The sequence below is a fragment of the Corvus moneduloides genome, chromosome 1, assembly GCF_009650955.1.
Source record: "Corvus moneduloides isolate bCorMon1 chromosome 1, bCorMon1.pri, whole genome shotgun sequence".
Taxonomy (NCBI): Eukaryota; Metazoa; Chordata; class Aves; order Passeriformes; family Corvidae; genus Corvus; species Corvus moneduloides.
In genome coordinates this window covers 123,414,200-123,438,722 of record NC_045476.1, presented here as the reverse complement: position 1 = coordinate 123,438,722, position 24,523 = coordinate 123,414,200, and the positions used below count along the sequence as shown (strand labels likewise).

The 24,523-nt window shown below is 62.2% G+C and overlaps 1 protein-coding gene and 2 long non-coding RNA genes across 3 annotated transcripts; 2 read left to right on the top strand and 1 right to left on the bottom strand.

The window, feature by feature from the left end:
* Nucleotides 1-978: 978 nt before the first annotated feature.
* On the bottom strand, nucleotides 979-23,980 carry LOC116451762 (myosin-6-like). Its single transcript, XM_032125493.1, has 38 exons — nucleotides 23,780-23,980; nucleotides 21,944-22,087; nucleotides 19,050-19,206; nucleotides 17,132-17,159; nucleotides 16,911-17,019; nucleotides 16,735-16,827; nucleotides 15,850-15,913; nucleotides 15,289-15,387; nucleotides 15,073-15,176; nucleotides 14,278-14,416; nucleotides 13,927-14,195; nucleotides 12,541-12,711; nucleotides 12,097-12,406; nucleotides 11,941-12,014; nucleotides 11,727-11,814; nucleotides 11,531-11,648; nucleotides 11,323-11,446; nucleotides 10,715-10,851; nucleotides 10,510-10,636; nucleotides 10,294-10,422; nucleotides 9,953-10,195; nucleotides 9,386-9,562; nucleotides 9,141-9,286; nucleotides 8,971-9,061; nucleotides 8,342-8,731; nucleotides 7,587-7,713; nucleotides 7,358-7,476; nucleotides 6,389-6,585; nucleotides 5,852-6,035; nucleotides 5,612-5,777; nucleotides 5,408-5,532; nucleotides 5,007-5,315; nucleotides 3,807-4,010; nucleotides 3,223-3,348; nucleotides 2,868-3,143; nucleotides 1,974-2,069; nucleotides 1,314-1,448; nucleotides 979-1,224 (listed from the first exon to the last, which is right to left on the bottom strand). The coding sequence occupies exons 1-38, from the start codon at nucleotides 23,978-23,980 to the stop codon at nucleotides 1,204-1,206; spliced, it is 5,817 nt and encodes a 1,938-aa protein (XP_031981384.1). The 3' UTR covers nucleotides 979-1,203.
* LOC116451772 lies at nucleotides 2,715-4,002 on the top strand. The gene is made up of 3 exons (XR_004243337.1): nucleotides 2,715-3,092; nucleotides 3,255-3,539; nucleotides 3,660-4,002. It is a non-coding gene; the product is annotated as an uncharacterized LOC116451772 (long non-coding RNA).
* On the top strand, nucleotides 5,075-8,110 carry LOC116451769. The gene is made up of 6 exons (XR_004243334.1): nucleotides 5,075-5,163; nucleotides 5,235-5,540; nucleotides 5,641-5,791; nucleotides 5,882-6,072; nucleotides 6,148-7,500; nucleotides 7,603-8,110. It is a non-coding gene; the product is annotated as an uncharacterized LOC116451769 (long non-coding RNA).
* Nucleotides 23,981-24,523: the final 543 nt, after the last annotated feature.

Sequence of the window (24,523 nt, the reverse complement as noted above, 5' to 3'; positions counted from 1 at the left end):
GGTGGCTCCATGATGGTGGTGGGTCCATCATCATCATCATCATCATCGTCATCATGCGTCTTCGGTAGTGGGTCCATGATGGTGGTGGTGGCTCCATGATGGTGGTGGGGGCTCCATGATGGTGGTGGGTCCATCATCATCATCATCATCATCATCATCATGTGTCTTTGGTAGTGGGTCCATGATGGCGGTGGTGGCTCCGTGATGGTGGTGGGTCCATCATCATCATCATCATCATCGTCATCATGCGTCTTCGGTAGTGGGTCCATGATGGTGGTGGTGGCTCCATGATGGTGGTGGGGGCTCCATGATGGTGGTGGGTCCATCATCATCATCATCATCATCATGGGTCTTTGGTAGTGGGTCCATGATGGTGGTGGTGGCTCCGTGATGGTGGTGGGTCCATCATCATCATCATCATCATCATGGGTCTTTGGTAGTGGGTCCATGATGGCGGTGGTGGCTCCGTGATGGTGGTGGGTCCATCATCATCATCATCATCATCATGGGTCTTCGGTAGTGGGTCCATGATGGTGGTGGTGGCTCCATGATGGTGGTGGGTCCATCATCATCATCATCATCATCATCATCATGGGTCTTCGGTAGTGGGTCCATGATGGTGGTGGTGGCTCCATGATGGTGGTGGGTCCATCATCATCATCATCATCATCATGGGTCTTCGGTAGTGGGTCCATGATGGTGGTGGTGGCTCCGTGATGGTGGTAGGTCCATCATCATCATCATCATGGGTCTTCGGTAGTGGGTCCATGATGGCGGTGGTGGCTCCATGATGGTGGTAGGTCCATCATCATCATCATCATCATCATCATCATGGGTCTTCGGTAGTGGGTCCATGATGGTGGTGGTGGCTCCGTGATGGTGGTGGGTCCATCATCATCATCATCATCATCATGGGTCTTTGGTAGTGGGTCCATGATGGCGGTGGTGGCTCCGTGATGGCGGTGGGTCCATCATCATCATCATCATCATCATCATCATGGGTCTTCGGTAGTGGGTCCATGATGGTGGTGGTGGCTCCATGATGGTGGTGGTTGGTCAGCCATTGTCACGGTGGGTCCTTTATCATGGTGGGTCACTTGTGGTGGCAGTGGAGTCCCTCATGGTGGTGAGGGGTCACTCATGGTGGTGAGGGGTCACTCATGGTGGTGAGGGTGAATCTGGTGTGTCCCTCCTGGGGATGGGTCACTCCTCATCGTGCAGCTTCTGGAGTGGGGTGGGGGAGAAGAGAGGAGCTCCAGGGGGGTTGTGGGGCAGCTGTGGGGAGGTTCCAGGGGGTACCGGGGAGGTCCCACCTTGGCTCCGATGTCGCGGCTCTTGGCCCGCAGTTTGTTGACCTGGGACTCGGCGATGTCCGCGCGCTCCTCGGCCTCGTCCAGCTCGTGCTGCGCCTTCCGGAACTTGGCCAGGTTGGTGTTGGCCTGTTCCTCCTGGGGGCACGGGGGAGGTCACAGGGGTGGCTTCATCCATCTGTCCATCCTTCTCTTCCATCCATCCATGGAGCCATCCATCCCCCCATCAGTCCCACCTTCCCCTCATCCATCTCTTCCTCTGTCCTTCCCACCGTCCTTGTCCCCCTGTCCCTCTGTCCCTCTCTCTGCCCACCCTTGTCCCCCTTCCATCCATCAGCATCTGCTCGTTCTTCCTGCAATCCCATCATCCATCCATCATCCATCCATGGATCCATCATCCATGCATGGATCCATCCATGGTTCCATCCATCAGCTCGTCTTGTTCTTCCTGCAATCCCATCATCCATCCGTCATCCATCCATGGATCCATCCATCCATCCATCCATCCATCCGTGGATCCATCCATCCATCCATCATCTTTGTCCATCAATCCATCCATCATCCATCCATGGATCCATCCATGGATCCATCCATCCATCCCTCCATGGATCCATCCATCCATCCCTCCATGGATCCATCCATCCATCCCCCCCAGTCACCCACCGCCTCCTCCGCCTGTCGCTTGTAGGCCTTGACTTTCATCTGCAGTTTGTCCACCAGGTCCTGCAGCCGCAGCAGGTTCTTCTTGTCCTCCTCCGTCTGGGGGAACAGGGACAGGGATGGACACTGGACCAGAGCACGACCAGAACTCCTGCACCTCAGTTTCCCTTTCCGGACACCGCCTGTGTCCCCCTGGCCACCAGGGTGATGTTCTGGGTCACCCACATCCTCATGGTCACCCAAGGAATGTTGTGCGTCATCTGCGTCCCTGTGGCCACCATCTGTGCATGGTTTTGGTCCCCCACTGAGGGACCGTGCTGTGTGCTGGTGGTAGCTGAGCCTGTCTCACCTTCATGATCTCACCTGGTAGCTGAATTTCACCCACCCTGGTGGTCTCCCCTGGGACCTGAGTCTCACCTCCATGGTCTCACCTGGTAGCTGAGCTCCTTGGCCCATCCCCATGGTCTCACCTGGTAGCTGAGCTCCTTGACCCATCCCCATGGTGTCACCTCCATGGTCTCACCCCCATGGTCTCACCTGGTAGCTGAGCTCCTTGACCCGTCCCCATGGTGTCACCTCCATGGTGTCACCCCCATGGTCTCACCTGGTAGCTGAGCTCCTTGACCCGTCCCCATGGTGTCACCTCCATGGTGTCACCCCCATGGTCTCACCTGGTAGCTGAGCTCCTTGACCCATCCCCATGGTGTCGCCTCCATGGTGTCGCCTGGTAGCTGAGCTCCTTGGCTGACCTCCATGGTCTCACCCCCATGGTCTCACCTGGCAGCTGAGCTCCTTGACCCATCCCCATGGTGTCACCCCCATGGTCTCACCTGGTAGCTGAGCTCCTTGACCCGTCCCCATGGTGTCACCTCCATGGTGTCACCTCCATGGTCTCACCTGGTAGCTGAGCTCCTTGACGCGCCGCTCAGACTTGCGCAGCCCCTTGACGCTCTCGGCGTTGCGCTTCTGCTCGGCCTCCAGCTCGTTCTCCAGCTCCCGCACGCGCCCCTCCAGCTTCTGCAGCTGCTTCTTGCCCCCCTTGAGCGCCAACTGCTCGGCCTCGTCCAGCCGCAGCTGCAGGTCCTTGATGGTCTGCTCCATGTTCTTCTTCATCCGCTCCAGGTGCGCGCTCGTGTCCTGCTCCTTCTTCAGCTCCTCCGCCATCATGGCCGCCTGCCCATGGGGGGACAAGGAGGGGTCCATGGCTTGTCCTCTGCGGTGGCCCCGGCGGTGGCCCCACCGTGACACTCACGTCGGTGATGGCCTTCTTGGCCTTCTCCTCAGCGTTCCGGCACTCCTGGACGGCCTCTTCCACCTCCGTCTGCAGCTGGGAGATGTCACCTTCCATCTTCTTCTTCTGGTTGATGAGGCTGGTGTTCTGGGGGGACAGGGAGGGACCTCAAGAGGTGGCCCTGGGGCTGCTGTCCCACCCCTCAGTCCCCCCTTAGGCCTTGGAGACTCCCCCATAACCCTGCAGGTTGAAGGATCTGGAGATCTTGGTGATGCAACATGGAAGAGAACCCAACCTTCCTTGGACCAACCCAGCCTTCCTCAGGCCTTCAGGAGAAGGTGGCACTGTTTGGTCCAGGTCAACTGGAGCCATCTTGGGGGCTTCCAGCTCAGCAAGAGCTGGTCTTTGTCGACCAGACCTTCCATGGACCAACCCAACACTCCTTGGACCTTCTTTAGATGAACCCAACCAAGGTGAGGCCCTCAGGTCCACACCACCCTGAGCCACCTCGAGGTCCCCAGCCGAGCCATCAGAGCTGTTTCTCCTGGGTCGGAGCGTCCCTGGATGGAGGTGGCTCCTGTCCTGGCAGGCAGGTGAGGTCTCACCTGTGAGTGGAGGAGCTGGACCCTCTCGCTGGCCTCGATCAGCTCCTGCTCGGCCAATTTCCGGGCCCTCTCGGTCTGCTCCACCAGGCCCCGGAGCTCCTCCAGCTCTGACTGCAGCAGGGTGTTCCTGCGCTCCACCATGGCCACGTTCTCCTTCAGGTCCTCCCCGACCCTCGCCGCGTCGTCCAGCTGCAGCTGCGTGTCCTGGGGGGTGGTGGGAAGGGGTGGTGGGTCCACCCGGCCATGGGGTGGGGAAGGGGTGGCGGGTCCACCTGACTGGGGGGTGGTGGGGAGGGAGGGGAATGTCCATCTAACCACTCCTGCTGGGTGGTGGGACCTCCTACACCCCAAGGTCCCCATGGACAGGGACCTTCAGGACCTCAATGTCCCCATGGACAGGTACCTTCAGGACCTCAGTGTCCCCGTGGGGCCTTCAGGTACCTCCTACACCTCCATGTCCCCATGGACAGGTACCTTCAGGTACCTCCTACACCTCCATGTCCCCATGGACAGGTACCTTCAGGACCTCCTACACCTCCATGTCCCCATGGACAGGTACCTTCAGGTACCTCCTACACCTCCATGTCCCCATGGACAGGTACCTTCAGGACCTCCTACACCTCCATGTCCCCATGGACAGGTACCTTCAGGACCTCCTACACCTCCATGTCCCCGTGGGACCTTCAGGACCTCCTACACTTCCATGTCCCCATGGACAGGTACCTTCAGGACCTCAATGTCCCCATGGGGCCTTCAGGTACCTCCTACACCTCCATGTCCCCATGGACAGGGACCTTCAGGACTTCAATGTCCCCATGGACAAGGTACGTTCAGGACCTCAATATCCCCATGGACAGGTACCTTCAGGTACCTCCTACACCTCCATGTCCCCATGGGACCTTCAGGACCTCAATATCCCCATGGACAGGTACCTTCAGGGCCTCCTACACCTCCATGTCCCCGTGGGACCTCCAGGTACCTCCTACACCTCCATGTCCCCATGGGACCTTCAGGACCTCCTACACTTCCATGTCCCCATGGACAGGTACCTTCAGGTACCTCCTACACCTCCATGTCCCCATAGGACCTCCAGGTACTTCCTACACCTCCATGTCCCCATAGGACCTTCAGGTACCTCCTACACCTCCACGTCCCCATGGACAGGTACCTTCAGGACCTCAATGTCCCCATGACAGGTACCTTCAGGTAGCCCTGCAGAGCCTTGACCTGCTTCTGGGCCTCGTTGGCACCGCGGTTGGCGTGGCTGAGCTGGATCTCCATCTCGTTGAGGTCGCCCTCCATCTTCTTCTTCAGCCTCAGGGCCTCGTTGCGGCTCCGGGTCTCGGCGTCCAGCGAGGTCTGCAGCGACTCCACCACGCGCAGGTGGTTGCGCTTCACCTGCTCCATCTCCTCCTCCTTCTCGCCCAGCTTGCGCTCGTACTCCGCCTTCACCTGGTTGAACTCCAGCTGCGCCCTCAGGATCTTCCCCTCCTCGTGCTCCAGGGAGGCCTGGGTGGGGACAGACATGACCTTGAGGACCACAGAGGACGGACGTCCCACCAGGAGAACTCAGTGACAGGGAGGGACGGGGCTTGTCCCACCTCAGCCTCCTCCAGAGCAGCTTGGAGCTCCAGCTTCTCGGCATCCAGCTGCTTCCGGACCTTCTCCAGCTCATGGATGGATTTGTGACCAGCGCCGAGCTGCTCCGTGAGGTCCGAGATCTCCTCTGCCCAGGTGAGACCCCGTCAGACCCCGCGGGAACGGGCAGGGAACGCCCAGGTGGGCGGAGGGACCCGTGTTGTCACCTTGGAGGTTCTTGTTCTCCCTCTTGAAGGTCTCCAGGTGCTCCAGGGACTCCTCGTAGATGTTCCTCAGCTTGAAGAGGTCGGTGCTGAGGGCCCTGGCCTCCTTCTGCGACGCCTCCACCTCTGTCTGTGACTCCTCGAACTTCTGCTTCCACTCGGCCAACACCTGGGGACCGCCAGGTGTCACCCCACAGGCACCGGGCCCCACCCCACCAGCCCCACCCGGCCACCCCCGGCCACCTTATCGAAGTTCCTCTGCTTCTTGTCCAGGGCGGCAGCAGCCGCGTTCGACCGCTCCACGTCGGCCATCAGGTCCTCGATCTCGTTCTGCAGCCGGTGCTTGGTCTTCTCCAGCGAGGAGCACTTGGCGTTGACGGCCTCCACGGCCTCCTCGGCCTCCTGCAGCCGCTGTGCCAGCTTCTTCCTGCCCCGGGCACCACTTGGGGTCACCCACGGGCCAGGTGGGGCCACTCAAACCCTTCTCCCACCCAGCCACGGGCCAAGGTTCTGCTCTGCATCTCCTCTACCATCTGCAGGTCGCTGTACCTTCTCCAGAACCTTTGCCGGTGGTTTCCACCTCCCCAAGCCCACAGAATCTCCATCTATGGGGCAAGACTCACTTGGCCTCCTCCAGAACCTTCTCCAGCGGGTGGTCTCCACCCCTCTGACCCCACAGGAGCTACATCCATGAGGAGATGACAACCTCCAAAACCTTCTCCCGTTGGTGGTCTCCACCCCTGACCCCACAGAAGCTCCATCCGCGGGGTGATGACTCACTTGGCCTCCTCCAGCTCCTCGGTGCGTTGGATGGCATCTGTCTCGTACTTGGTCCTCCACTGGGCCACCTCGGAGTTGGCCTTGGAGAGCGAGCGCTGGAGCTCGGCCTTGGCCTCGGTCTCCTCCTCGTACTGCTCCCGCAGCAGGTCCCCGTCGTGCCGGGCCGACTGCAGCGCGTGCGCCAGCGCGTTCTTGGCCTGGTGGGGAGAAGGTGGCACCCTTGGGTCCAGGTCAACTGGAGTCCTCTTGGGTGTCTCTGGCTCGGCAAGAGCTGGTTTGCATCACCACAACTCCTGTAGACCAACCCAACCTTCTCCAGACCAACCCAACCATCCTTGGACCTTCCCTAGACCAACCCAACCCAACCTTCTCCAGACCAACCCACCATCCTTGGACCTTCCCTAGACCAACCCAACCCAACCTTCTCCAGACCAACCCACCATCCTTGGACCTTCCCTAGACCAACCCAACCCAACCTTCTCCAGACCAACCCACCATCCTTGGACCTTCCCTAGACCAACCCAACCCAACCTTCTCCAGACCAACCCACCATCCTTGGACCTTCCCTAGACCAACCCAACCCAACCTCCTCCAGACCAACCCAATCATCCCTGGACCTTCCGTAGACCAACCCAGCCTCTTCCAGATCAGCTCAACCTTCCTTACACCTTCAGGAGAAGGCGGGACCATTGGATCCAAGCCAACTTGAGCTTCTTGGGGGGTCTCCAGCTCAGCAAGAGCTGGTCTTCATCACCCCGACCCAACCAGACCTTCCATGGACCAACCCAACCCTTCCCAGACCTTCTACAGGGGAACCCCCTGCAGATGGACCCCCCCCACCTTAGATGGAACCACTGCAGGTGGACCCACCCAACCCCACTGGTCTGAACCAGTGACCACAAGGGCGAAGGACACCTGTGACCCACCTGGGCCCCTCCCAGGTCTTCTCACCCCCCCACCTGACCCCACCTTCATCTCCTCCTCCAGCTGCCTGCGCAGGTCCTCCAGCTGCTGGGTGTAGGACGCCTTCCCGCGGGTCAGCTGGGACACCAGCGCCTCCTTCTCCTCCAGCTGCCGCGAGAGCTCACCTGCACGGGTGGGTGGAGCTTCAGGTGTGGGGCGGGCTTAAGGTCGGGTGGGGGGTGGGGGTGCAGCTGTGGGGCAGGGGGAGGTGGGGCTGCCCCGGCTCAGCTCTCACCATTCTCCGTCTGCAGCTTGGCCCGTTGGGTGTTGGCGTCGTTGAGGACACGTTGGGTCTCCTCCAGCTTGGCCAAGTGCTCGGCAGCCTGGTCCTCCATGGAGCGCGACACCTTCTCCATGGCCACCTGCAGGGAGGGGCCAGAGGTTACAGTGGACTGGACGTGCCCCATCGCTGGAGGTGTCCAAGGCCAGGTTGGACAGGGCTTGGAGCTACCTGGGCTAGTGGAAGGTGTCCCTGGGTGGGATCCACCCAACCCAACCACTCGGAGACTCTTCAACTCAACCGGTTGAAGGTTCTCCAGCACAGCTCCACCCAACAAGGTGGACACTCAACCCAACTCAACTGGCTGAAGGTTCTCCAGCACAACTCAATCCAACTCAACCAGCTGAAAGTTCTTCAGCACAACTCAACCCAACAAGGTGGACACCCTTCAACTCAACCGGCTGAAGGTTCTCCAGCACAACTCAACCCAACTCAACCAGCTGAAAGTTCTTCAGCACAACTCAACCCAACAAGGTGGGCACTCAACCCAACTCAGCCGGTTGAAGGTTCTCCAGCACAGCTCAACCCAACAAGGTGGACACCCTTCAACTCAACCAGCTGAAAGTTCTTCAGCACAACTCAACCCAACCCAACCCGGTCTAGTGGGAAGTGTCCCTGCCTGTTGGTTGATGGAACTGGCTGATCCTCTCGGTCCTGTCCCACCCAAACCATCCCATGATTCCCTGCTGTCCACCTCGGCCTCCGCCTACCTTGGACTTGATCAGCTGCTCCACGTTGGCGCTGAGGTCGTCCAGCTCCAGCTTGAGCTCGCTCTTCTCCTTCTCCAGCTTCTGCTTGACGCGCTGCAGGTTGTCCAGCTGCTCGCCCAGCTCGGCCACGCTGTCAGCGTGTTTCTTCCTCAGCGCGGCCGCCGTGGCCTCGTGCTGCAGCGTGGCCTCCTCCAGGTCCCGCCGCAGCTTCTGGAATTCCGCCTCCCGCTTCTTGTTGAGCTCCAGCTGCGCCGAGGTGGCACCGCCGGCCTCCTCCAGCCGCTCGCTGAGCTCCTCCAGCTCCCGGGACAGCTCCGAGCGCTGCTTCTCCACCTTGGCCCGGCCCGTCCGCTCCGCCTCCAGCTCCTCCTCCAGCTCCTCGATCCGCGCCTGCGCACCAAGAGGGTGCTGGGCTGGGATCCACCCAACCCCTCCACTCAACCCAACCCAAGCAGCCGGAGACTCTTCAACCCAACCCAAACTGACCCACCTAAGTGGAGCCTCTTCTACTCAGCCCAGCCACCCTGAGACTCTCCAGCTCAACCCTCAGGTTTCTCTTCAGCCCAACCCAACCGCCTGGACATTCTCCAGCCCAACCCAAGCAGGCCCAGACCCAACTTCCCCCCCACCTGTAGCTCCTTCAGCTTCTTCTGGAGCTGCAGAGCCAGCGCCTGCTCATCCTCGATCCTGCTGTTCTGCTGGTGGATCTCGAACTCCTTCCTGTGGAAGAAGAGGGGACAGTGAGGCCCCACCTGTGACCCTCGATGGGACCTCACATGGAGGAGCGGTCCAGCCTCACTTCTTGAGCTTCTCCTCCAGCTGCTGCTTGTCATTCTCCAGATCCATGATGTTCTCCTGGGTCAGCTTCAGGTCTCCTTCCAGCTTTCTCTTGGCCCGTTCCAGGTCCATCCGGATCTTCTTCTCCTGCTCCAGGGAGCCTTCAAGCTGTGTGGGAACACAGAAATGGGGACACGCCTCAAGTTTTGCTCGTCTTTGCTCCAGAAGTTCCTCAGCAGGACCTGGGGTGGGACTGGCCACACTCACGTCGTCCACTTGCTGTTCCAGCTTGACTTTGCCCTTCGTCAAGGTGTTGACCTTGTCTTCCTCGGCCTGCAGGTCGTCCAGCGTCTGCTGGTGGGACTCCTGCAGGGCCTTCTTCTCCTTGGTCAGCTTGGTGATGGTCTCGTCCAGCCCCGCCATCTCCTCCGTCAGGTTCTTGACCTGTGGGAGAAGTGTCCGGCCTCCAGCTCAGTGCCAGGGTGGGGCAGTCAGGGGAGGTTGATGTTCACCTCAGCCAAAGAGGTTCTTTCAAAGCAGGAGAACCCAAAGGACTTTGGGTCTTCTCGATGAGCCCAACCCAACCAACATTGGATCCTCCCAACCCACCTTGGGTCTCCTCAACCCATCCTAACAGATTCCACCCGGCCTTGGGTCTCCTCAACTCAAACCAATACCTCGTCTTCTCAACCCAACTCAACCATCCTTGGTCATCTCAACCCAACCCAACCAGTTTTGGGTCTCACCAGCCCAACCAGCCTTGAGTATCCTTAACCCAACCCAACAAGACTCAAGTCCCCTCACCTTGAGGCTGAGGCCTCTCTCTGCCCTCACCTTGTTCTCGGTCGCGTGTTTCTCCTTCTCCACCTTGGCCAGGGTCAGCTCCAGGTCATCGATGTCCTTCTTCAGCTCCGAGCACTCGTCCTCCAGCTTCCTCTTCTTGGCCGTCAGCTCAGCGTTCATCTCCTCCTCATCCTCCAGCCTCTCCGTCAGCTCCTTCACCTTGGCCTCCAGCTGGATCTTGTTCTTGATCAGTTGGTCACAGCGCTCCTCGGCGTCGTTCAGGTTGTCCTGCTCCTGTTGGAGGGGAGGACACCAGGTGAAGTGGGGCTGCCCTGGAGGCTGTGGGGGTGGTGGTCATCCCCATGACGTGGTTTTGGGGTGGTCAGACTCACGGCCTGCACTTGGAGCTGGAGATCGTTCTTCTCCTGCAGCATGGAGACCATCTTCTCCTCCAGCTCCTTCCGCCGCGCTTCTGACTTCTCCAGGGCGTCCTTCAGCCGCCCGTACTCCTCCTTCATGTTCTGCTCCAGGAGACCCCAAGCGGGTCAAAGACCCTCATCCATCACCCTCCAGACCATCGGTGGTCCCACCCCGCTCCCTCCTCCCACCTGCATCTCCTTCTCCGTCTCTGCACTCTTCAGCAAGGGTTTGATCTTGAAGTAGAGCTTCATCCACGGCCAGTTCTTCACCCCCATGAAGGCCCGGAGGTTCCACTGGATCACCAGCAGCGCGTCCCTACCAGGAGGAGGGCCCAGGTGCCACCACATCCCCAAGCAGGTGACCAGGTGAGCAGAAGCCCCACCCCTGTCTCACCGGCGCTCCACGATCTTCTTGAACTCAAGGCGCATGAGCTGCCCCCGCGCCCGCGCCTGGATGCGGGTGATGATGCGGGACAGGCGCTCGTCCCGCATCTCCTCCAGCTGCCCCAGCAGCCCCGCCTTGAAGAAGACCTGAGGGGAGGGAGGAGGTGGGGAAGAAGGTGGTGGGACCATGAGGTCCATGTCCATCTCGGGTGGTGGGACCACAGGGAACAGAGACAACAGGATCTCCCCACGGTGTGCCCAAAGCGGTTGTGGTGGTGGAAGGATGGGGTGGTGCGTGAGTGGGGGGGCAGATGGACATGGGGATGGACAGATGGACATGGGGATGGACAGATGGACATGGGGATGGACAGATGGACATGGGGATCATGGGGTCCATGTAGCACCTGGGTGGTGGGACCACAGGGAGCAGGGACCACGAGATCTTACCCACTGGGATCAAACTGGTTGTGGTGGGTGGGTGGAAGGATGGGGTGGGGGGGCCGGGAGGAACAGATGGACATAGGGACAGACAGAAGGACACGTGAGTGGTGGGACCATGGGGTCCTCAACACCTGAAGGATGGTGGCACCACAGGGAACGGGGACCACACGACCTCACCTTGGTGTGCCCAAACTTGTACTGGTTGTGGTCGATGTCGATGGAGCCCAGGAGCTTCTCGGCGCCCTTGCGGCTGTCGATGAACTGCCCCTCAGGGATGGCCGCGGGGTTCAGGATGCGGTACCTGGGGGCCAGAGAGGAGATGACCCCCTGAGTCCAGCCCCGGTGGGGTTGTCCCCGCCTCCCCAAACCCCCTCCGCGTCCCCACCGCTGGCGGAAGTCCCCGTAGAGGATGCGGTTGGGGAAGCCCTTGCGGCAGATGCGGATTCCCTCCAGGACCCCGTTGCAGCGCAGCTGGTGCATCACCAGGGCGTTGTCCATCACACCTGGTGGGGGGATGCAGGTGAGGGGTCAACCACGAGCCACACCCACCCCCCAACCCCCCATCCCCACCCTCAGCTCACCCGGCTCCTTCCGCTCGTTCGGGACCAGGCAGCGGACGAAGTGGGGGTGGGTGGTCTTGAGGTTGGCCATCAGCTTGTTGAGGTTCTCCTGGGCGGGAGAGAGGAGGGTGACCAACGGGGGAGCAGGGGAGGGGCTGGGGGGTGGTGGGACCACCCTCTACAGCAGGGGTTGTTCTCCCCCTGCCCCACGGCAGGCCCGGTGCACGTCCCTCACCCGGTGAAGGGCTGAGACAGTCTGGAAGGAGGAACCTTTCTTCTTGGCTCCTTTCCCCTTCCCGCTGTCACCACCTGGGGAGGAGAGGGGTGGGATGAGGTGGGAACGAGGACAACTGCTGTGGGCAGCCGTCTTCTTCATCCCTCCGTCACACACCAGAGTCTGCCCCGGCGTAGTTGGAGAAGAGGTGGGCCAAGAGCTTGAGGGCGGATTTCTGGTAGAGCCCCACCACTGTCTCGTTGAGGGGGTCCTTGTTCTTCTCCAGCCAGCCCAGGATGTTGTAGTCCACGGTGCCGGCGTAGTGGATGAGCGAGAAGTGGGCCTCGGACTTGCCCTTGATGTTCCGTGGCTTCCCGAAGTTGGCCGACTTGCCCAGGTGGTTGTCGTAGAGTTTGGACTTGAAGGTCATGTCCGACGCCTTGGGGAACATGCACTCCTCCTCCAGGATGGACATGATGCCCATGGGCTGTGGACGAGGAGACCCCGTTGGCCGGGGAGGATACCATGGACAACCCAAAAGCTGCTCGTGGGGCATCTGAGGGGCTCCAACTGGAGGGACCTTCCTCCCTCAGCCCCCTGAGGCCCTGGGGGAGGCGGTACCTTCTCAATGAGGTCGATGCAGGCCTGCAGGTCCATGCCGAAGTCGATGAACTCCCACTCGATGCCCTCCTTCTTGTACTCCTCCTGCTCCAGCACAAACATGTGGTGGTTGAAGAACTGCTGCAGCTTCTCGTTGGTGAAGTTGATGCAGAGCTGCTCAAAGCTGTTGAACTGGGGGAGGAGAGGGAGGGGCGGGTGATGGAGTCTGTGGGGTCAACTCAACACCCAGCAGGGCCAATTGAGTCAATGGGGTCAACTCAACCCCCAATGGGGCCAACTCAACCCCCAACGGGGCCAACTCAACCCCCAACGGGGCCAACTCAACCCCCAACGGGGCCAACGGAGTCAACGGTGTCAACTCAACACCTGATGGGGCCAACTGAGTCAATGGGGTCAACTCAACCCTCAACGGGGCCAACTGAGTCAATGGGGTCAACTCAACCCCCAATGGGGTCAAATCAACCCCCAGTGGGGTCAGCTCAACCCCCAACGGGGCCAACTCAACACCCAACGGGGCCAACTGAGTCAACGGTGTCAACTCAACACCTGATGGGGCCAACTGAGTCAATGGTGTCAACTCAACCCCCAACGGGGTCAACTCAACCCCCAACGGGGCCAGCTGAGTCAATGGGGTCAACTCAACCCCCAATGGGGCCAGCTGAGTCAACGGGGTCAACTCAACCCCCAACGGGGCCAGCTGAGTCAATGGGGTCAACTCAACCCCCAACGGGGCCAACTGAGTCTATGGGGTCAACTCAACACCCGACGGGGCCAACTGAGTCAATGGGGTCAACTCAACACCTGATGGGGCCAACTGAGTCAATGGGGTCAACTCAACACCTGATGGTGTCAACTCAACACCCAATGGGGCCATCTGAGTCAATGGTGTCAACTCAACCCCCAACGGGGCCAACTCAAGGCTCAGTAGGGTCAACAGGGTCAACGGAACACCCAGTGGGGTCACAGTGATGCCCAATGGGATGGACAAGGTCAATCTGACACCCAGTGGGGTGAAGACAATGTCAAATGGGATCAGTGGGGTCAACTCAATACCCAACAGGGTCAAGGTGATGCCCAATGGGCGTCAAGAGGACAACTCAACACCCGGTAGGGTCAACAGAATGTGAAATGAGAGCAACGGGGTCAACCTGAGATCCAAAGGGTTCCAAACAACACCCAAGTGGTGTCAAGAGGGTCAACTCAACACCCAAAGGAGTCAATGCCCAACAGGATCAATGAGGTCGACTCAACGCTCCATGACATCAACATAAAGACCCAAATTTCCACCCAAGGTCAGCGTGAAGCTACAGGAGACCCCCTCAACACCCAGCTGGCTCAATGCCACCCCTTCAAGGCCCAACGCCACTGCCCTGCCTCGAGCCTCACATCGAAGATCTCGAAGCCGGCGATGTCCAAGACGCCGATGAAGTACTGCCGCGGCTGCTTGGTGTCCAGCGAGTTGTTGATCCTCACCACCATCCAGTTGAACATCTTCTCGTAGACGGCCTTGGCCAAGGCGCCGATGGAGTAGTAGACCTGCTGGACGCTCTGCCCCTTGGTGACGTACTCGTTGCCCACCTTGACGCGCGGGTGACACAAGCCCTTGAGCAGATCGGCCGAGTTCAGCCCCATCAGGTACGCGGACTTGTCGGCATCTGTGGAGCGGGAGACGCGTGGTCAGGTGCCACCTCACCTGGTGACCCCTCCCTGAGCTGTCACCCCCTTGCCCCGACCCGCCTTCGGTGCCGTCCGGCTCCGCCTGCTCCTCCCGCTGCTTCTGCTTGAACTTCATGTTGCCGAAGTGCATGATGGCGCCCGTCAGCTTGTAGACACCGGCCTTCTCCTCGGCCGTGAAACCCAGGACATCAAAGGCACTCTGGGAGGGGTGGAGGGGGTGGGGGGAGGGACCAGGTGAGGACATGGCCTCTGCTGGTCACCACCTGTGGTGGTCAGCACCTGTGGTGGTCACCACCTGTGGGTCCCTCCCACCGCCCTTCCCACTCATTGGCCCAGCTGGCCAATGGGGACACATCCAGCCATGGGCTTGTCCACTTGAAGGACTTGTCCATGGACTTGTTCATTCATCCATGGGCTCATTTGTCCAGCTCAGGACTCATTTATCCTGGATCCATCCAACCATCCATGGGCTCATGCATCCATTGATCCATCCATTCTTCTGAGGACTTATCCATCCATGGACTCATCCATCCATCCATCCATTTGAGAACCTCATCCATCCAGTCATGGGCTCATCCATCCATCCATCCATCCTTGTGAGGATTCACCCGTCCATGGATTCTTCCATCAATCCTGTTGAGGATTTCATCCATCCATCCGTGGACTCATCCATCCATTTGAGGACCTTTATATCCACAGATCCATCCATCCATCCATCCGAGGACACATCTATCCATCCATCCATCCATGGACTCGTTGATCCATGGAAACATCCATCCATCCATCTGAGGACACATCTATCCATCCATCCAACCATCCATGGACTCATCCCTCCCTCCACCCCACCCTGCTCACATCAGTGGCCATCAGCTCCTCGGAGTCATCGATGGAGGCCACGGTCACCTCACCCTGGGACACGTAACCGTAGTCGTAGGGGTTGGAGGTGACCAGCAGCATCTCTGGTGCAGGATGGAGACACCGCTGAGCATTCCCAGTCTCCCCAAACCACCCCAAAGTTCGGGAGGAGGGGGGAAGGAGAAGCCCAGAGGCCACGGTGGTGGCCCGGCTCACCCAGCAGCTCCGGCTTCTTGTTGGAGAGGATCTGGTAGAAGATGTGGTAGTTCCGTTCCGCCTTGAGCTGGAAGATGACGCGGGACTTCTCCAGGAGGTCTGGAGAGGGGTGGATGGGGAGAAGGTGGGATGAGGAGAGGGATGGAGACATGGAGAGAAGGGTGGAGGGATGGACGCGTGGATGGATGAAGAGATGGATGGGTAAGTGACGAGTAGGATGGAGACGGAGGCTCAGATGGGTGGTGGGACAAGGAGATGGAGGGACGGACAACAGGACGGGACACCACTCATGGATCTATCAACCATGGAGAGGGACGGAAGGATGGACAAATGGAGGGACAGACGGAGGGGTGAGGAGATGGATGGAGGGATGGACAACTCATGGATCCATCCACCAGGAAGACGGATGGACACATGGATGGATGGAGGGATGGACGGGGGGAGGGACGGATGGATGGAGGGACGGAGACATGAGGAGACAGACAGAGGGACAAGGAGATCTCTGGACACGTGGACTTGTGGGTGGCCAACCCCTGCTCCCACCGGCCCGTGGCCACTCACAGGTCTCGATGTCGGCCGACGCCAACTTCCCGGTGGCCCCAAAGTGGATCCGGATGAATTTCCCCTGCAAGGGCGGTGGGGGAGGGCTGTGGGGGGCCATAGGCCCCACCCCATAGGCCCCATAAAGAGACCCTGCCCCACAGAGGCCCCCCTATAGACCCCACCCAACAGACCCTTCCCCGTAGGTCCTGTCCCCCAGACCCCGTCCCCTGTACCGCTGTGAACTTCAGACCCCGCCCCATTGGCCACGCCCCACAGATCCCAATGGACCCTGCCCCATAGATCCCAACCTACAGTCTCCTCCCCACAGACCCCCACCCCAAAGACCCCCACCCCAAAGACCCCAACCTCTGACGCCCACCCCACAGAACCCACCTGGAGATCCCCACCCCACAGAACCCACCCACAGACCCCCCACCCCACTGATGTGCCCCACAGAAAAAGGCCCCACCCCAAAGACCCCAACCTCTGACGTCCACCCCACAGAACCCACCTGGAGACCCCCGCCCCACCACTGTGCCCCACAGACAAAGGCCCCACCCCAAAGACCCCAGCCTCTGACGTCCACCCCACAGAACCCACCTGGAGACCCCCGCCCCACTGCTGTGCCCCACAGACACAGGACCCACCCCACAGAACCCACCTGGAGACCCCCGCCCCACCGCTGTGCCCCACAGACACAGGCCCCACCCCACAGAACCCACCTGGAGACCCCCGCCCCACCGCTGTGCCCCACAGACACAGGCCCCACCCCACAGAACCCACCTGGAGACCCCCGCCCCACCGCTGTGCCCCACAGACACAGGCCCCCCCCCCATAGGTCCTGCCCCCCAGACCTCACCCCAAGGCCCCACAGCCTCCTCCCCCGGCCCCCGCCCCACTCACGAATCGGGAGGAGTTGTCGTTGCGCACGGTCTTGGCGTTGCCGAAGGCCTCGAGCGCGGGGTTGGCCTGGATGATTTGATCCTCCAGGGTGCCCTGGGGCGGGGGGTGACACCGCGGGTGGGGACAGGGCCAGGGGAGGGTCCCCACGCCGGGGGTGTGCCCGGGGCCCCCCCTACCTTGCTGCTGTTGGCCGCCTCCTTCTTGCGGTCGCCGATGGCGGCGATGCTGGCGAAGTATTGGATGACGCGTTTGGTGTTCACCGTTTTCCCGGCCCCCGATTCGCCGCTGGTGGGGGGCAACGGCGTCACCGGGGGGGTCACCGAGGGGTCGTGGGGGTCACCCGGGGGTCCCGGGCCCACCCCACATCTGTGGGGTGGTGCCAGGGGTGGGGACTCACGTGATGAGGATGGACTGGTTCTCGCGGTCTGTGGGAGGAGAGAGGGGTCAGGGGGCGAGGGGGGGTCTTGGGGGTCTTCATCCCCCCCAGGTGAGGAGCAGGTCAGGCGGGATGAGAAGGTGTTGAGGAGCTGGAATTTGGGGTTCTCTGACCCCCCAGGTGAGGAGCAGGTCAGGCGGGATGGGGATGGGGAGATGTTGAGGGTCTGGAATTTGGGGTTCTCTGACCCCCCAGGTGAGGAGCAGGTCAGGCGGGATGAGGATGGGGAGATGTTGAGGGTCTGGAATTTGGGGTCCTCCAGCCCCCCCAGGTGAGGAGCAGGTCAGGCGGGATGAGGATGGGGAGATGTTGAGGGTCTGGAATTTGGGGTTCTCCAGCCCCCCCAGGTGAGGAGCAGGTCAGGCGGGATGAGGAGGTGTTGAGGGTCTGGAATTTGGGGTTCTCTGACCCCCCAGGTGAGGAGCAGGTCAGGCGGGATGAGGATGGGGAGATGTTGAGGGTCTGGAATTTGGGGTTCTCCAGCCCCCCCAGGTGAGGAGCAGGTCAGGCGGGATGAGGATGGGGAGATGTTGAGGGTCTGGAATTTGGGGTTCTCCGGCCCCCCAGGTGAGGAGCAGGTCAGGCGGGATGAGGATGGGGAGATGTTGAGGGTCTGGAATTTGGGGTTCTCTGACCCCCCAGGTGAGGAGCAGGTCAGGCGGGATGAGGATGGGGAGATGTTGAGGGTCTGGAATTTGGGGTTCTCCAGCCCCCCCAGGTGAGGAGCAGGTCAGGCGGGATGAGGATGGGGAGATGTTGAGGGTCTGGAATTTGGGGTTCTCCAGCCCCCCCAGGTGAGGAGCAGGTCAGGCGGGATGAGGATGGGGAGATGTTGAGGGTCTGGAATTTGGGGTTCTCCAGCCCCCCCAGGTGAGGAGCAGGTCAGGCGGGATGAGGATGGGGAGATGTTGAGGGTCTGGAATTTGGGGTTCTCCATCCCCCCCAGGTGAGGAGCAGGTCAGGCGGGATGAGGATGGGGAGATGTTGAGGGTCTGGAATTTGGGGTTCTCCAGCCCCCCCAGGTGAGGAGCAGGTCAGGCGGGATGAGGATGGGGAGATGTTGAGGGTCTGGAATTTGGGGTTCTCGGACCCCCCAGGTGAGGAGCAGGTCAGGCGGGATGAGGATGGGGAGATGTTGAGGGTCTGGAATTTGGGGTTCTCCAGCCCCCCCAGGTGAGGAGCAGGTCAGGCGGGATGAGGATGGGGAGATGTTGAGGGTCTGGAATTTGGGGTTCTCTGACCCCCCAGGTGAGGAGCAGGTCAGGCGGGATGAGGATGGGGAGATGTTGAGGGTCTGGAATTTGGGGTTCTCCAGCCCCCCCAGGTGAGGAGCAGGTGAGGAAGATGCTGGAGGTCTTGGGGATCTCCTCCTGCCCAGGTGAGCACCCGGCTGGGCCAAGGTGTGCCGGGTGCTGAGGATCTTGGGGGTCTCCAACCCTTCTCAGGGCAACCCCAGGTAAGATGGGGCAAGACTGGGGCTCTTCAGGTGGGGTCTGAGGGTCTCCAAACCAGGTGAGCACCAGGTGAGGCTGGGGCTGTGTTGGGGGTCCTGGGGTGGGGGTTGACCTTCTCTACCCCTCCAGGTGAGTGCCAGGTCAGGCAGGACCAAGGTGGGGGGCGGGGGGAGATGTTTGGGGATCTTGGGGGTCTTCAGCCTCCCAGGTGAGGCTGGGGGGGTCTTCAGGGGGGCCTGGGGCTCCCCACCCTCCCGGGTGAGCACCAGGTAGGAGCAAGGTGGGCGAGATTTTGGGGCTTTTGGGTAGGGTTGGGCTTCTCCACCCTCCCGGTTGAGATGGGCCCAAACTGGGAGGAGTCACCGGGGGTCTCGGACGTCTCCTCGCGCCCAGGTGAGCCCCAGGCCCCGTTTTGGGGGTCCCACCTGTCAGCATGTACTGGTAGGCGTTGTCCGAGATGGAGAAGATGTGGGGCGGGACCTCGTTGCGCTTCTTGCCCCGATAGGTGGCCACCACTTGGGGGTCGTAGACCGGGAGCCACTTGTAGGGGTTCACGGTGACGCAGAACAGCCCCGAGTAGGTCTGGGGGGACAAACGGGGGGGGTCGGGAGGTGACACCCCCGCGTGGGGACACCCCACCCCCCCCAGAGGGGACAACAAGGGGTGTGGGAAGGGGTGGGGCGGGGTTTTGGTGGGGGTCCAGGGTGGTTGGAGATGGGGTTGGGGGGCTGGAGATGGGACATTTTGGGGCTGGGGGGCCGGAGATGGGACATTTTGGGGTTGGGGGGGGCAAGGATGGGACATTTTGGGGCTGGGGGGGGCAAGGATGGGACATTTTGGGGTTGGGGGGGCCGGAGATGGGACATTTTGGGGCTGGGGGGGGCAAGGATGGGACATTTTGGGGTTGGGGGGGGCAAGGATGGGACATTTTGGGGCTGGGGGAGCCGGAGATGGGACATTTTGGGGTTGGGGGGGCAAGGATGGGACATTTTGGGGTTGGGGGAGCAAGGATGGGACATTTTGGGGTTGGGGGGGCCGGAGATGGGACATTTTGGGGTTGGGGGGCCGGAGATGGGACATTTTGGGGCTGGGGGGCCGGAGATGGGACATTTTGGGGCTGGGGGGGGGCAAGGATGGGACATTTTGGGGCTGGGGGGGGCAAGGATGGGACATTTTGGGGTTGGGGGGGCAAGGATGGGACATTTTGGGATCTGGGCGGCCCAAAGGGGTCTGGAGGAAAAACAACCCCCCCCCCCCCCCCAGATGCCCCAAAGACCCCCCCAGAAGCTCCTCCAAGTTCGAGGTGCCCCACAGACCCCCCCCCCTCGGGAAAACTCCTCCGGTTCCAGGTTCCCCATGGACTGTTCTGGAAGCCCCCCAAGTCCCAGACACCCCATAGACCCCCCCAGGAGCCCCCCAAGTCCCAGACACCCCATAGACCCCCCCAGGAGCCCCCCAAGTCCCAGATACCCCATAGACCCCCCCAGGAGCCCCCCAAATCCCAGATACCCCATAGATCCCCCCAGGAGCCCCCCAAGTCCCAGATACCCCATACACCCCCCCCCCCCAAGTCCCAGACACCCCATAGACCCCCCCCCAAGTCCCAGACACCCCATAGACCCCCCCAGGAGCCCCCCAAGTCCCAGACACCCCATAGACCCCCCCAGGAGCCCCCCAAATCCCAGATACCCCATAGACCCCCCCAGGAGCCCCCCAAATCCCAGATACCCCATAGATCCCCCCAGGAGCCCCCCAAGTCCCAGATACCCCATAGACCCCCCCCCCCCAAGTCCCAGATACCCCATAGACCCCCCCAGGAGCCCCCCAAATCCCAGACACCCCATAGACCCCCCCAGGAGCCCCCCAAGTCCCAGATACCCCATAGACCCCCCCAGGAGCCCCCCAAGTCCCAGATACCCCATAGACCCCCCCAGGAGCCCCCCAAGTCCCAGATACCCCATAGACCCCCCCAGAAGCCCCCCAAATCCCAGATACCCCACAGACCCCCCCAGGAGCCCCCCAAGTCCCAGATGCCCCATAGACCCCCCCAGGAGCCCCCCCAAGTCCCAGATACCCCATAGACCCCCCCAGGAGCCCCCCAAATCCCAGACACCCCATAGACCCCCCCCCCCCCAAATCCCAGATGCCCCATAGACCCCCCCATAGAACCCCCCGAAATCCCAGATGCCCCATAGACCCCCCCAGGAGCCCCCCCAAGTCCCAGATACCCCATAGACCCCCCCAGGAGCCCCCCAAATCCCAGACACCCCATAGACCCCCCCCCCCCAAATCCCAGATGCCCCATAGACCCCCCCATAGAACCCCCCGAAATCCCAGATACCCCATAGACCACCCCAGGAGCCCCCCAAATCCCAGATACCCCATAGACCCCCCCAGGAGCCCCCCAAATCCCAGACACCCCATAGACCCCCCCAGAACCCCCCCAAATCCCAGATACCCCATAGACCCCCCCAGAAGCCCCCCAAGTCCCAGATACCCCATAGACCACCCCAGGAGCCCCCCAAGTCCCAGATACCCCATAGACCCCCCCATAGAACCCCCCCAAATCCCAGATACCCCATAGACCCCCCCACAGAACCCCCCCAAATCCCAGACACCCCATAGACCCCCCCACAGAAACCCCCCAAGTCCCAGATGCCCCATAGACCCCCCCAGGAGCCCCCCAAGTCCCAGACACCCCATAGACCCCCCCAGGAGCCCCCCAAGTCCCAGATGCCCCATAGACCCCCCCAGGAGCCCCCCAAGTCCCAGATACCCCATAGACCCCCCCAGGAGCCCCCCAAATCCCAGATACTCCATAGACCCCCCCAGGAGCCCCCCAAATCCCAGATACCCCATAGACCCCCCCCCAAGTCCCAGATACCCCATAGACCCCCCCAGAAGCCCCCTAAATCCCAGATACCCCATAGACCCCCCAGGAGCCCCCCAAATCCCAGACACCCCATAGACCCCCCCCAAGTCCCAGATACCCCATAGACCCCCCCAGGAGCCCCCCAAGTCCCAGATGCCCCATAGACCCCCCCATAGAACCCCCCCAAATCCCAGATACCCCACAGAACCCCCCCAAATCCCAGATACCCCACAGACCCCCCCAGGAGCCCCCCAAGTCCCAGATACCCCATAGACCCCCCCAGAACCCCCCCAAATCCCAGATACCCCATAGACCCCCCCAGAAGCCCCACACACCCCACAGGCCCCCCCAGACCCCCCCCAGACCCCTCTCCGAACCCCCCCCCCCCAAGCTTTGGGGCAGGGTCCCTCCTGGCCCCCCGTTTTTGGGGTCTCGGGGGGGTCTCACGTAGATCATCCAGGCCGCGTAGCGCTCCTTGAGGTTGAAGAGCACGGCGGGCTCGTGCAGGAACGTCAGCATGGCCATGTCCTCGATCTTGTCGAACTTGGGGGGGTTCTGCTGGTGCACGTCCCCCTCCTTCACCGTCACCGTCTGGGGGGGGGTCACGGAGGGGTGAAGACCCCGCCCCGCGCCGTGGTCCCGCTGTGTCACCTCTGGGTCACCTCTGATGTCCTCCCCTCCACCGGCCCCACCGCGAGCGCCCCGCGACCTCCCCGTGACCCCCCCGGTGTCACCCGTGACCCCCGTGACCCCCCCGGTGTCACCCGTGACCCCTGTGACCCCCCCGGTGTCACCCGTGACCCCTGTGACCCCTGTGACCCCCCCGGTGTCACCCGTGACCCCTGTGACCCCCCCGGTGTCACCCGTGACCCCCCCAGTGTCACCTGTGACCCCTGTGACCCCTGTGACCCCCCCCAGTGTCACCCGTGACCCCCCCGGTGTCACCCGTGACCCCTGTGACCCCTGTGACCCCCCCGGTGTCACCCGTGACCCCCCCAGTGTCACCTGTGACCCCTGTGACCCCTGTGACCCCCCCCAGTGTCACCCGTGACCCCTGTGACCCCTGTGACCCCCCCCAGTGTCACCCGTGATCCCCCCAGTGTCACCCGTGACCCCTGTGACCCCTGTGACCCCCCCCAGTGTCACCCGTGACCCCCCCAGTGTCACCCATGACCCCAAGGTCCCCGAGACCCCCATGACCCCCCCAGTGTCACCTCTCCCAGCTCAGTGACATCCCCCCAATGTCCCCTGTGTCCTCTGTGACCCCTCCAATGTCCCGTTGAGCCCCCCCTGACCCCCCCAGGGTCACCTCTCCCAGCTCGGTCCCCACAGTGACATCCCCCCCGTGACCCCTGTGACCCCAAGGTCCCCATGACCCCTGTGACCCCCCCCATGTCCCTGAGCCCCCCGTGACCCCCCCAGTGTCACCTCTCCCAGCTCAGTGCCCACAGTGTCCCCCCAAATGTCCCACTGAGACCCCTGTGACCCCCATGACCCCGAGCCCCCCGTGACCCCCCCAGTGTCCCCTGTGACCTCCATGACCCCCATGTCCCCAAGGCCCCCATGACCCCCCCAATGTGCCATTGAGACCCCTGTGACCCCCATGACCCCGAGCCCCCCGTGACCCCCCCAGTGTCCCCTGTGACCTCCATGACCCCCCCAGTGTCACCTCTCCCAGCTCAGTGACATCCCCCCAATGTCCCCCATGACCCCTGTGACCCCCATGACCCCGAGGTCCCCGTGACCCCCACAGTGTCCCATTGAGACCCCTGTGACCCCCAGGACCCCGTGACCCCCCAGGGTCACCTCTCCCAGCTCGGCGCCCACAGTGACATCCCTCCAGTGACCCCTGTGACCCCCAGACCCCCGAGCCCCCCAGGGTCACCTCTCCCAGCTCGGTGCCCCCAGTGACATCACCCCAATGTCCCCCGTGACCCCCAGGACCCCGTGACCCCCCAGGGTCACCTCTCCCAGCTCGGTGCCCCCAGTGACATCCCTCCAGTGACCCCTGTGACCCCCAGGACCCCGTGACCCCCCAGGGTCACCTCTCCCAGCTCGGTGCCCCCAGTGACATCCCTCCAGTGACCCCTGTGACCCCCAGGACCCCGTGACCCCCCAGGGTCACCTCTCCCAGCTCGGCGCCCCCAGTGACATCACCCCAATGTCCCCTGTGACCCCCAGGACCCCGAGCCCCCCAGGGTCACCTCTCCCAGCTCGGTGCCCCCAGTGACATCCCTCCAGTGACCCCTGTGACCCCCAGGACCCCGAGCCCCCCAGGGTCACCTCTCCCAGCTCGGTCTCCACGGTGACGCTGCCCCCTTGTCTGTCCACCACGCGTCCCTTCACGAACTCGTGTCCGGCGTGGGGGACGAAGCACTCGGCGCGGGGGTCGAAGGGACGCGTGGTGGCCGCCAGGCGCTCGCGCTCGCCCGGCCGCAGGAACGGCGCCGCCGCGCCCAGAGCCGCCAGCACCGCGTCCACCATCTGGCCTGGGGGGACAGGGTCACCTGGGGGGGCGTGGGGACAGACCCCCACCCACCCACAGCCACTCCACGGACACCCTGTGGCCATCGACTGACCCCCGTCGTCATTGATTGACCCCACAGTGACACCAGTACCGTGTCCACCATCTGGCCTGGGGGGACAGGGTCACCTGGGGGGGGCGTGGGGACAGACCCCCACCCACCCACAGCCCCTCCATGGACACCCTGTGGTCATTGATTGACCCCCGTGGTCATCGATTGACCCCACAGTGACACCAGTACCGTGTCCACCATCTGGCCTGGGGGGACAGGGTCACCTGGGGGGCGTGGGGACAGACCCCCACCCACCCACAGCCACTCCACGGACACCCTGTGGCCATCGACTGACCCCCGTCGTCATCGATTGACCCCCGTGGTCATTCCAGCCCTCCCAGTGCCACCAGTCCACCATCTGGCCTGGAGGGACGTGGGGACAGACCCCCACCCATCCACAGCCCCTCCACGGACCCCCGTGGTCATCGATTGACCCCCCGTGGCCATCCCA

Bases quoted from the DNA above. Each gene is read 5' to 3' on its own strand.
- LOC116451762 (XM_032125493.1), bottom strand. From the start codon at position 23,980: ATGGTGGACGCGGTGCTGGCGGCTCTGGGCGCGGCGGCGCCGTTCCTG. The intron at 14,196-14,277 runs GCGGGTCGGGGC...CCCGCTCCACAG, and splicing joins GGAGCCGGACGGCACCGAAG to ATGCCGACAAGTCCGCGTAC. The intron at 8,732-8,970 runs GTGGGGGGGAAG...CTTGGTGCGCAG, and splicing joins AGAAGCTGAAGGAGCTACAG to GCGCGGATCGAGGAGCTGGA.